At 43.2% G+C, this 12299-nt stretch overlaps 1 protein-coding gene across 6 annotated transcripts in view; it reads left to right on the top strand.

Moving 5' to 3' along the window:
- Nucleotides 1-12299, top strand: part of DNAI1 (dynein axonemal intermediate chain 1) — a 142288-nt gene that overhangs the window by 82142 nt on the left and 47847 nt on the right. For 3 of the 6 annotated variants that reach the window (XM_088152802.1, XM_088152803.1, XM_088152801.1), the window contains 2 exons: nt 205-353; nt 974-1073. The exons of 1 other annotated variant lie outside the window; for it this stretch is intronic. In XM_088152802.1, coding sequence (XP_088008928.1) covers nt 205-353; nt 974-1073 — 249 coding nt within the window. 2 more of the 6 variants (XR_015798269.1, XM_088152805.1) reach the window with 2 other exon arrangements.

The raw sequence follows: 12299 nt of genomic DNA on the forward strand, positions 1-12299 counted from the left end.
GACTTTGGGCTGGTCACTCTCGCTCAGCATAGCCCAGCCCATCTCACAGGGTGCTTGTTGTAGGGAAAATAGGAGTATTTGCCACCTTGAGTTGGCCAAAATATATAAAAGGCAAGATCATCATCATCATCATCATCAAGCAAAGAAAAATTAAAATGTGGCTGATGCCTTACATTGAGTTCCTTTTCATCCTATCTTTTGCAGTGCTCAAAGTCCTACTCAAGTCAGTTCCTAGACATCTTTCATGCTCACCATATGGCTGTTGATGCTGTGAGCTGGAACCCCTTCCACAACAAGGTCTTTATTTCCTGCAGCTCAGACTGGACAGTGAAGATCTGGGATCACACCATCAAGTACGTCCCTCCAACCAAAGCCTGCACACAGCCTTGCCCCAGCAAATAGTAATTGTAGTTCAAGTTCATGTGGGCCTGAGTCCTCCATGGGTGTGGGTCAGCCCCTATTTTCCTACAGGAGTGGTGGGTACTTGGGTACCCAAAGCTACCAAGTAAAGTGTTCGAGAGCAATATTCACAGGATGCCAAAGAAGCCACCCCCACCCAGAAAAGTGCCTTTTTGAATCTTCCCATTGGATGCTGAACTGCTCCCAGCTGTGCACAAATGGGAGGTGGTCTGGGGCAGGGTTCTCAGATGACCTGGGAAGCCAAAGGCCTCAAGGAGGTCCAGCTTGAAGACCTTTTTTCTTGTTCTCCTTTTAGGAGAGTTCTTAGTGGTTCTTCTTGACGGGTTTAGCTTCTGGAAAACACCTTTGCCTTCTGCTGAGTTGAACATGCCTGCTTTGATTTCTGGATTTCTGCTTTCCCTGTGCTCTCTATAACCAGCTTTCCCTTGGTGCTTGACCTGGTTTACCACCAGGTCGTGCGTATTTGGATGTCCTCTGGTTCTGCAAAAGTTGTCCCCCTGGATATGAGAAAACCTTGCAGCAACACCTGACCTGCTGGATCTTTTGTTTGCAGGACTCCTATGTTTATCTATGACCTGAATTCTGCTGTTGGTGACGTGGCCTGGGCGCCTTATTCCTCCACTGTCTTTGCTGCTGTAACCACCGATGGGAAGGTAAGAGGTGGCAGTGGCTTGTATCAAATCCCTGGATTCCAGCAGATGAAGAAGGCAAGAGGAATCTAAGAGAGACAAGGGAGAACGAGGACTATCCAAGAGCGCTCCAAGACCATCGTATTTCTATGGCTGTGGGCTATGGCAGATAGTTTCAATATTTCTAATAGAAAGGTCAAGTGCCAAAGGATGTTTTTCAGCCCCCAGATCAGGAGAGGTCTGGTAGCACCTTTTCTGACCAACATAATAAAATTTGTTGGTCGGAAAAGGTGCTACCAGACTCCTCCCGATTTTTTGCCATTATAGGCTGACATGGCTCTCCTATGTTTCAACCCAGAACAGCACTTTGCCCAGAGTGGTGCAGCCCCCTGTTCACTTCTCTGGGCCTCTAGCTGAGACTTGCCCATGGACCACCAGGAGGGGAAGAAGCCATCCTGTTGTTTGAGTGTTCCCCAGAGGAGGGAAAAGGGGCTGCTTACACTGTGGGGAAGAAACAGTGACAGGAAGGAAAGAGTGGAGGGGATGCTGTCTGCACAGGAAGTCCACCTGCCCCACTTCTCTAAGAGTCACCTAATGTCTCTTGCATAGAGTAGGCACTGAAGCTGCAAGGGATAAGGTGAGGTTTCCTTTCAGGGCAGTTGCCAATGGGAGGAGACTTTGCAGGCTCCTTTTCCCCAGTACTTCTCCCACCAAGGGGGCAAATAAACCCCTGCTGATTGATCCATTGATGCTTATCAGAGGAACAATAGGTCCATACATTACAACTGATTAGACAGGGCATTGCAGAGAATGCTCTTCTGAGGTCTATGTGGTTGTATTACGTCCAGGCAGGTAGAATTTATTTCAGCCTAATGCGGCAAAAACACAATTCAGGATGCTTTGCAAGAAGTTCTCATCTTAATTGTTTGGAAGCTGTAGTTGGTACAAAACGCAGCAGCCAAGTTGTTAGGTGCTTCTGCTTAGCTGAGTGGATGACTGCCTGTATTAATTGTGAGTGTTTTTGTGCGGGAATGCCTAATAGCCCTTGGGAACACAAGGAGTCAAGGGAGGAAACAGGGCCATTACAGAAGAGGATCTGGAGTCCAGGTGAGACAAGAAGTATGAGAAAGAGACTCAGAATAACTCCGCCATAATTACGCTAGGTATAAGTTTTGCTGGAAGATTATATTGGCAGACTTTCAAGGTTCTGTTACATTACCCTACTAGTAATAAAGAACTTTCCAGAAATCCATGTGGTTCTGATTTCCTGAGTTTGCCAGTCTCACAGGGTGTGATAATTTTGGTAATCGTTTTATCCTTTATATAAACCAGCAGGAATCTGATTGAGCTGGCAGTACAAAAATACCTGTAACCAACGAGTCAATCAATCAGCGACTTAAAAATAAGACTGTAGGTTCAAGGTAACTAAGGAGACCTCCATGGGTCATTGTTGTTGGCCTAGATCTCTGTTTAGAGAGAAAAGATGATGCACCTCGAACATCCCTGTCAAATCCAGAATCTTCATGAAAATAGCCAAGGAAACGATCCTCCAACTCTCCTGAGTAGTCTGTGGTTTTTTTATCATTAGGAAAATTTCAATGCCTCCTTGACTTCATCTTCAGGAAGTGTGTGTGTGTGTGTCCCGTGAAGAAGACTCTAACTGCTGAGAGGTGGTTGGAAATCAGGAGAGTGGGGGGAGGATTGGCAGCCTCACTAGGGTCACACTCCATGGCTTATATCTGGGATACAAAATCAGAGATTCCCCTAACCTGGTGCCTCCTCAGTGAGTTGGGCTACAACGCCCATGTGGGGCATGTGTGATGAGAGTTGTAGTACACTGTATCTGGATACAGACCCAAGCTTTGAAAGAAACAGTAAGAAAAGATGTGGTGGGCGCCAATTTGCTGTAAAAGTTTGTTTCTAAAGCTTTGTTCTGCCCTCCTTTCCCTACTGATTTAGAAACAGGCACATTTTCCAGTTGCAGGCTGGGTGTCTCCAGATGTAGCCAAAAAAGGCCAGATGGCAGCCCCAACAGTGTGTTCAAAGCTCCACCTGATCCACAAAAAAGCAGGTGGAGCTTCCGCCACACCGTTGGGGCCACCATCTTGACTTTTTTCACCACACCCTGTGGACATCTCTCATTGGCCCTGTACATCAATCTGGTCATTTACTGGGAGAGACCCTAACTCTAAATAGATTACCCCTTGCATGTTCCCTGGGGAAGAGTTTTGTTGGTCTGCTTAAATCTTGACTACAGACCCCCTTTTTCCAGCTCAAGCACCTTTTCACTTTTTCTAGGTGAAAAGTGGAGGAATTTTGCATGTTGCTGCCGTTTGCTGGTAAACAGTCCCCGCTCCTCTCCCCCCCGTACCTCATCTGTCTGAAAATAAGTGATAATGGAAGGACTGGGAGAAAATTGTAGCCATGAAATAGACTCAGAATGGGAGCTGCTGGGAATTTCTAAAGTTCGATTCAATGCAACTTGGACAGGCCCTTACAATCCAAATTTGGGGAGGGTTAGGAAAAAAGAGGCTAGGGAAAACAATGTAATGCCCACCCACCTTTGCGCATGTCAAGCTTCTTGCTGCATTTGATAGTTTTAAAGATTCTTTTAATTAAAAAAAAATGAACTGGATGTGAACTTGTTGCAGCCCCAAACTCCATCTTTGGGCATTGTAACTTTTTATAGGCCCAGGGATGTTGAAAGGTGGATGGGTGGGTCTTCAGCCAAGTACGTTCTTTGGAAATGTGCCCACCAGCCCAGAAGAAAGGCCACCATAAGCTGAGGTGATAGACAGCATTCTGGGGTTAGGGTGGGGACAGGAGAGCCATCTCGCCACTTTCCTTCTGCTAAATGGGTGTTTTGTGATTTGCCAGACCCGCCTTAGCTGCCCACATGCTCACAGACCCCAAACGCTGCCCCTGCTGAGACAGGAAGAAAAAAATCAGACCTTTAGCTCTTTGCTGATGGGGGTCACCCCTCCCTCAGGTTCTTCCGGAGGCAAATGCAACAGAGATCAGTTATTTGGATTTTTCACCCAGTGGCAGCAGCTGCCTGACCTTGGCTGATCTCCCTGAAGCTAAATAGGGCTAAGTCTAGCTTGTCCATGGTTAGGGACCTACAAGAAATTCCAGGACTGAAGGCTGAAAAGTTTTTGACATCCTGGAAGAAGGCAGTGGCAAACCACTTCCATGGGTAGCTGAGATCACCCCATGGAGTTGACCCCGACTTGAGGAAAATTGGGTGTAATGCCTGGATGGCTTGCCAGCAAAGATGGCTGCTTTCACAGAGGCCAACAGGGTTGGGAGATTCTTTCCCAGGTGCTGACCTCTTCCCGAAGCTGGTTGCTTTAGGTCAGCCTTCCCGAATCTAGTGCCAGGACTCCCACTCCGAGGATGCTTGGTTTTTGGCCATGCTGGCTGGAAATTTCAGTCTCTGTGGAGGGCGCTAAGTGGAAGTGGGCTAGTTTTAGGTGTCCCTTAAACAGGGAAGCAGAAATTGCTCCCATTCCTTGCATCTCAGAGACCTCCTGCTTTAGTAGCCTGGCTCAACTCTTGCAGATAATTCAGTACTGCCACCTAATGAAGTAGGGCTGCCTTAATTCCCAAAAGAAATCCACTTTAATGGGATCGATAAAGCAACACAAGACATATAGAACTCTGGTATTCAGGAGCATTTGGCCAATTTGCCACAAGAGATTATTGGTTTTCACCCCAATCACCCCCCTCCCAATACACAGATCAGAGAAGCCATGGTCTCTCTGCAGCAGCAACACAATTATTCAGAAGTGGAGGTGCAGGATTGACTGTAATCTCTTTGCTGTCAGTTAGACTTTTCTACAAAGCAGACAGAATTATATAAAAGCATGTTTTCATCACTGGGTGGGTGAAAAAGTATCAAGAAGACTACTGAGGAGAAGGGAACTGAACATGAGACGGGGGAGCTTCCATTCTCAGAGACAGTGTACCTTGGAGCCCTGGCAGTTGGGACTCACAGTAGACACAGTCTTTTCTTTCATTCCCAGCACGTAGCTTCCTGAAAACATCTGCCTCATGATGGGAATGGAATGCTGGACCAGATCCTGTTGAGCCTGACCTACCTTGGGGCCTCTTAACCCTTTCAGGACAGCGGTCAGTTAAGCTCAGCCTTAACACATAACCTTTTCCCTCCAGCTGATCCCATCCAAGTATTGAAAAAAAAGGACATCCTAAAGTTCAAGAGCTAAAGCAGGCTCCCCTGTAAGGTAAGACTTACAGCTTCTGGCATTTTATAGCATGGAATGAAAGTGAAGAAGGGATGACATGGAAGAGGAACATACTGGGGTAGGGACAAATAATATTTTACAATTATAGTAAAAGCATCAAGGGCCCTTGAGTTGAACTGAACTTCTGGTGATTTCATGGGCATGTCTATGCAGCTTTCTTGTCAAGAGCGAGGAAGAGGGTCACCACTGTCTTCTTCAGGATGTTTTTCAACTTCCTAATCTAGCTTCTGGTGATTTTATGGACCCATCCATGTAGCTTTCCTGGCAACAATATGGACAGGGTTTGCCACTGCTTCCTTCCCAGTCTAGCCTAGAGCCTCTTGGGATTTCCTAGTGTCTCCCATCCGAGTGCAAATCAGGTCTGATCTTACTTGGCTTCTGAGTCCAGGCAAGGTTGGCCAAAGGAGATGGAACACATTCATGGGAGAGTGGGCTTTCAGTGGCTACTTGATCGGATGAGTATCTGCAATAGGCCCCGAACAGCATTCTGGAAACTCTGAAAGAACAAAATATCCTTTATGCTCCCCACCCCTACCCCCACCTCGGTAAATCTTGCTAGCATAACTTCCCTTCCCTCCTTATATAATTTTTTCCCCTCCATTTGTCTGCAGGTTTGCTCAGCTTTGTTCAGAAATTCTGTCTGAGAAGCTGTTCTACTTTGTTTTTATTTAGGAAAGGGTGAGATTGATTTTAAACAATGTAGAAAAATGTCCCTGGATGCAGCACCTTTATCCCAGTGGTGAATTGGCAATAAATCTTCATGCAGAAACTTCTGCACTGGCACAATCATGTTCCATGCAGCAAATGTTCCAGACAGAACATTTCAGAAGCCTTTTCAAGTAGCGAAGAGCTGAATACCATCATGCTAAGACAGCATTATAGCAGTTCTTCTGGTTGGTAAAGCAGTGAAAGAAGTTTAGCTGTAAATGGCAGAAGCTGACTCTCAGCTAGGTGGGGAAAAGGTTGACTTGAGCTACTGCTTCTGCCCTTGTTTCCTAGTGACATGGTAAAGCTTGAGGTCAGGAGGTGGGGGAACGCAGTGGAAATAAGAGGGCTCTGTGGGCTGCAGAAGCATAGCCTGAGTTCCCCAATGTGGCAGCCATTCTGCTAATGTGGATCTGTGATTGCAGATGATGCAGATCCTTCAGCATCATGAAAACTGCCATGAGCCAATGCAGCTGTCTGGATATGGTGCATCTTCCTTAAGTAGACCCAAGTGACTGAAAAGTTGTGTCACTCATTCGTTATCCTTCTCTTCCTCAGACAGTATTCAGTTACTGGCAGCCAAGTGGCTTCATGCAGGGAGCAGATTGTATCTGTATCTTGCCTGGATGAAGGTTGTTACTCCAATTCTTGCAACCAGCTGATCTTGTATATGGTCAATCAGCAGACTGTCCCTTTCTTACAATGGTTGGTTTAGCCAACCATAAATGGCAAGAAAAAGGAAGCGTAGTCTGTATTAAAATCCATTAACTGACATTTTAAGCTATACTCTTCTACAGGAATACGTTTGGACATAAAACATAGGGAAGTTAAGTTAAGAGGACAACAAAGGGAAGGGAGACATGATAGCTGTGTTCAGGTACATAAAGGGAAGATGGCCAAGAAGTATCTTCTATGGCCACAGAAACTAGGACTAAAAATAATGGGGATAAGTCATAGCTATCTAGATTTCCTTTAAATACAAGGATGAAATCCTAACAATAAGATCTATAGAACAGTGGAACAGTTTGCCTACAGGGTTTGTGGGTGGGTTTTTTTTATAGTATTTTTTATTGAAGTTTAAAAATACAAAGATAAAAAACTAATACAAACTAAGAAAAATAAAAGAAAAAATAAAAAGTGCAGGGGGGGGAAGAAAAAATATGTAAAGAGAAAAGAAAAAAGAAATATAAATAAATAACTTCCCACTTCGTCAAGACAAGTACAAACAACTTCAGTAACTTATCACCTTTTCTAACAATTCAACCAAAAATCTCTTCATCCCATATCTCATCTTTTATCTATTAGCAAATAATAACCTCATTCAATCTTAATCAGCAAAAGTCCATTAAGAGTCCAAAATTAACAATATGTATATTTTAACCTTAAAACAAATCAATTTCATATTTCTTTCCTTTCCTTTACAGTGATTTATCGTTTCCTCTAAAAATAAAAACATCTCTTCTTCCCATACATTATCTCATATCTGTAAACAAATCTTTAAAGCCTCATCATTCAAACTTAATCAAGAAAAATTCCATTAACTGCTACCAAAAACAACATATTGAAAATCTTGATCTTTAACCCCTTCAAATAATGTCCCACAAGTTTAACATTTTCCTTCAATTTTCTCTAAAAATACAACAAAAAAAATCTCTTCTTCCCATATCTTATCTATAAGCAAATCTTTAAAGACTTGTCATTCAGTTCTAGTCAAGAAAAACTCATTAAAAGCTACTAGAAAAAAAAATCACATATATTTTAACCTTGATCGAATAAACCAACTTTATAATCCTCCTTTTTGCTTTTAAAAGTCGTAATGTTTATTCCTTTTAAGGAGTGTCTCAAAAGCTGATTTTTTTTCATTCTCTCTTTATCTTTTCTCAGGAAGTCCTTCATAAGTATAACACATCTCTTTTGTAAATCTAAAATAAGAAAGTTATCCAAGTCGCTCTTCTGAGTTGAAATCCACACATCCAAGTCACTCTTCTGATTTATTATTTGTGTGTCCCTTTTAACTGTTAAAACACCAGCCAGTTTCATTTGCAAATCCTGTGTAACATCTTTGTCCATAACATTCTTGTAGCCTATCATTTTTAAATCCATATCCAAAACAACCTGATTCTCAGCGGTATCCTCTTCTATCTCCTCTTTTAAACCCACTTTTAAAGTAGCAGACAATCTTAAAAGAAAGTTCTGAGTATGTTGTTGCCAAATATCCTTGAATTCTTCCAGAATTAAAATACTTTCTCCATTCTGTATTAGGGGGTCTTCTCCATTAAATATGATCTTCAGTTCTTTCTGGTTGCCTCTAGTGACCAGCCTTCAAGGTCTCCTCTTACCATGTTTTTCTCTAATCCACAACATTTTCCATGGAAAGATTTCTTACACTTAGATTCAAAATCTTCATAGGTTTTAATAGGATTTTAAACAAACCACAGGAAGGATTCTTATAATTAGTTTCAAGATCTTATTTTCAGTCAATCTGGCCCCTTAGTCTGTTTATTAACTTTCCAAAATCAATGTTCTAATCACCCTTTTGCTAGTTATTTTTCTTTTCTTTTAAGCTCTTAAACTTACATGAAACTTCTTTCACTGAGGATTGAAGGAGAATCACCCAGTGTGATGAAACTTGTCCCTTCTGAAGGTTCTTAATATCAAAAAAGCAATTTACAAGCCATCCAGAAATGATTAAGAGAAGAAGTGGGCAAACCAAGTGTCCTTTTGAAGGCTCCGAACCATGGCTTGGGCAAAGCTGACTCTCCTGGCTCCCAGAGCTCTAAACCCGCTGGAGGCCTCTGTTTTATGGTCTCATTGCAGGGAGCAGCTGTGGGTGATCCCAGGTCCTCCTCTTTATCTGGAGAGGAATTTTGAGGAGCCAATCTGTTCGTTCAGCTCTTCATTCTGCCGCAGTTGTCGGCTCTGCAAAAAGAAAAGCTATCTTCAGTCCCCCATTGCTTCCCCGGAAGTCCAGAGTTTGTGGGTGGTTTTAACAGATAAACCTTTAGTTGGCTTCTCAGGCATTTCTCTCTCTCTCTGTGTGTGTGTGTGTGTGTGTGTGTGTGTATTCATGCTGAAAACAAGTAAATACCTTTTTTAGGGAAAGGAAAAAGAAAGGAGGCATCTACACAGCTTCCTTTGTTGTGTGTTGGGATGGATCCTTTTGGGGGTAGTATTGGATCTGGCCTGTCCTGCTGTGATGAATGAGTACCATGTAAATGCCAGCCTGCCATGAGTTCATCTCTTGACTTGGCTCCTTCTCAGATGGATGCTCCTGGGCCTTCAATCCCTCATCACAAAATGGAGCAACCTTTAGAGATGTGAAAGACTGTACGGCTGAGTAGTGACCTTCTAGAAATTTATCAGCACTTCCCGTCAGTCAGTAAAAGAAGGTTTGCCCTTTTCTACTCCATAACAACCCAACTGCAATTCTTTGTACACTGTTTGCATCAAAATAGGTTTTCCAGAGCAGTTTATGTCAGGGCTGCCTCCACCAGCAGTCAAGGTCTTCTGCCTTTGCACTTTCTCCAGTGCCAGATTGCCCAGGCAAGGTGACCACAACTTGTTCGGCTTAAGTGGCCTGTTCTAGCCCCAGAGGGCAACTTTTGATGGAACTCAGAGCAAGAGAGCATCCTGGCTGGGACACAGATTTTCTTTTGAACCTTGGAAACTGGGTTCAAGTGCAGCCTCAGGGGAAGCTACATGGTGCAGCTTTGGATAAGTCACCTGCAACCTTCCATGTCTTATAAAATTGGGGTGGGGGAGGAATCTGCCTTTTCCCCATTGCAGCAAAATGTGTTTCTAGATAGCAGCCATGTCCAGATGTTTGAAGATACCATACTTTGTATAATTGCATATCTTAGGTTGGATTCCCCTCCTCCACAAGGAGACAGCCTAGGGGGAAAAAATCACTTGGGGGACTATAATAAAATCCTCCTCTTGAGTAATTGATGGGCCAGTTTTGAATTTCCAGCCTCCCTCTAAAAATGTCATCCAGGGCGTTTAAGAAGATGAACTTTGGAAAAGGTCAAGCAATGATGTGGACAAGAAGGGAAGGGAGTAGACATATTCCTGCATTTTTGTTTTATTTTGCTTTTGGTGAAAAGATCCTTTCAGAGGCTGCTAGTTTAAGCAGAGGACTGGAGGGGAATGGGGTTAATGAGTAACCTGTTTCTATGCAGCTGGACTTAACACTCAAAAATTGACCTAGATGCCTTTGGGAAAGGTGGCTGTTATTTCTGTGTTCTTTGCAAGCTGGTCATCTGCATGTGAGAGTCTGTGATACACTCCTATCTTATTCTCTAGTGGTAGTAGAGTTCTGATATGATAGACAAACATGTATATTTTTGGCCTTCCAGTTTTTGAAACTCCCTGCAAGTAGAAAACTAGAGTGGACTAGATTAGGACCTCCAGATTCTATCACCTTCCTTTACAAGTGTGAAACCCATACCTAGCAAATCCAGCTGCCCAGAGGGAAAACCCTCACTCATTTCTTTGAATTCTGTAGGAAACTGTAGGCTGTGTCTTTAGACAAATGAGACTATCTTCCAGAGTCTTTCTTCAGGAATGGCCTCAGTTTTCCCCCATGTCCCTGTGATGCTGCTCTTGTTTTGTTCCCAGGTGACAAGCAACCGTGTCTTGCTCTTTCCTGTACCACCAAGCACCCAGTCCTTGACTCAAGTCCTCATGGTGTGGGGAATAACATTTTCCCCTTGTTTGGAAGAAGCATGTTCAGATCCATTTTCTTGCCATGGGTCAATCCCCATGTCCAGATGACTTCAGGGAGTGCCTGGTCATTAATGGGGAGAACTTACTATTGGTTATTTATTAATTAACCACAATTAACTGTGATTATGATTGTTTTGAAGTATACTCTTAAGGTGAGCATTCAAGGTGGCTAACAACATTGAAGAAGAAAAACAGAATACAAAGGTTTAAAAATACAAATTAAAAATAGTAGTAAAGAACTAGTACAATCATCAAACAGGGAAAAGCCTAGCAAAAGAAATGCATCTTTACAAATACTTTCAAACTCTGAGAAAGAGAAAGTGAAACACACCTTCCAAAGAGGATTATTATTGAAGAGGTGGACTCTTAGACAATAGGACAATACATCTGGTTAGCAAGGAGCTTCAGGGCTGGATATTACAGAAATGAAATTGCTCCAGCAGAGTTCTGCTGAGGACCTTGATTGTGGAAAGCCACTTACTCCTCAGTCCATAATGTCATGGACCTGAACTTCGCTACACATGAGACTCAGGATAAGGTACCCCAAATGTTCAAAAGAGGGTATTACAGGTGTTTTCTTTGGGGCCAGAAAGAAAGACGTGAGTGATTCTTAATGTGCCACAAGGATTTATGGCTGGTTTTCTGGATGCTTTCCAAGATTCCTCCTTGCTCCTTCCTTCAGTTGAACTAGTTATTTCCTAGTTCAGTTTTATGGTAGTTCATCTTATTTGTTCTCTGGCCTCTCCATGGTGCTAAACAGGACAGGACACAGCTTCAAAAGCTGCTCTTGCCTGGGAGTAACAAATTCCAGAGCCCTTCACAAAGGTGACCCACTTCTTCCCAGCACCGGACATCTATATTTATAGCACTGTATATTCCTTGCCTCCTACTAATCCTGCAAGGTATTGTATGTCATCTGCAAGGTGAAGTATTTTCTGGCTCTTTTGTAATCTCTTACTGGCACTTTTTTGTGGCCAAGGATTGCACTAACATTATTTGACAGGGTTGAGAATCATAGTCTGGGGGCAAATCCCTCACACAGCTAGGTGCGGCTTGTGTGGCTAGTTTTTCAGGTGGGGGGGTGTTTTCGTTTTTAACCTAAGGAATGCCTATTTTAAGGCTGATGCTACAGTTTTCAGGTATGAGGGTTGAATGAGGAGCAATGCCTCCACTTCCATAACTTTGGTCTAAATACAGATATTTTAATAAACGAAACAGGAACGTAATCCTTGATATGGGCTCTTTCAGTCACCAGTATTTGCTACACACTTTTGCCAGTGATGGACAAGCTTAATAGAGCCGCACTTTGTCTCTTCAACTGGATCCTGACAGTCCTTCCCACTCTTCAAGTCAAACAGATGCCCATAAAGATATTCCTTCCATGTTAGGAAAAGATGGAAGTTGCATGGCACCAACTATGGACTGTATGGCAGATGGTGGGATCCACCTTTGCAATTGCCTCTTGTGTGGCTTGTGAGGTATGAGGCCTAGCAGCAAAATTTCCTTCTTGGAAACTCTCTTTAATCATTGTTTCAACGTTTTGAGTGTTGCAATG

The sequence above is a fragment of the Python bivittatus genome, unplaced genomic scaffold, assembly GCF_059951505.1.
Source record: "Python bivittatus isolate LINGU-HERP-01145 unplaced genomic scaffold, Pbiv_v1 ctg000570_np1212, whole genome shotgun sequence".
NCBI classification, from domain to species: Eukaryota; Metazoa; Chordata; class Lepidosauria; order Squamata; family Pythonidae; genus Python; species Python bivittatus.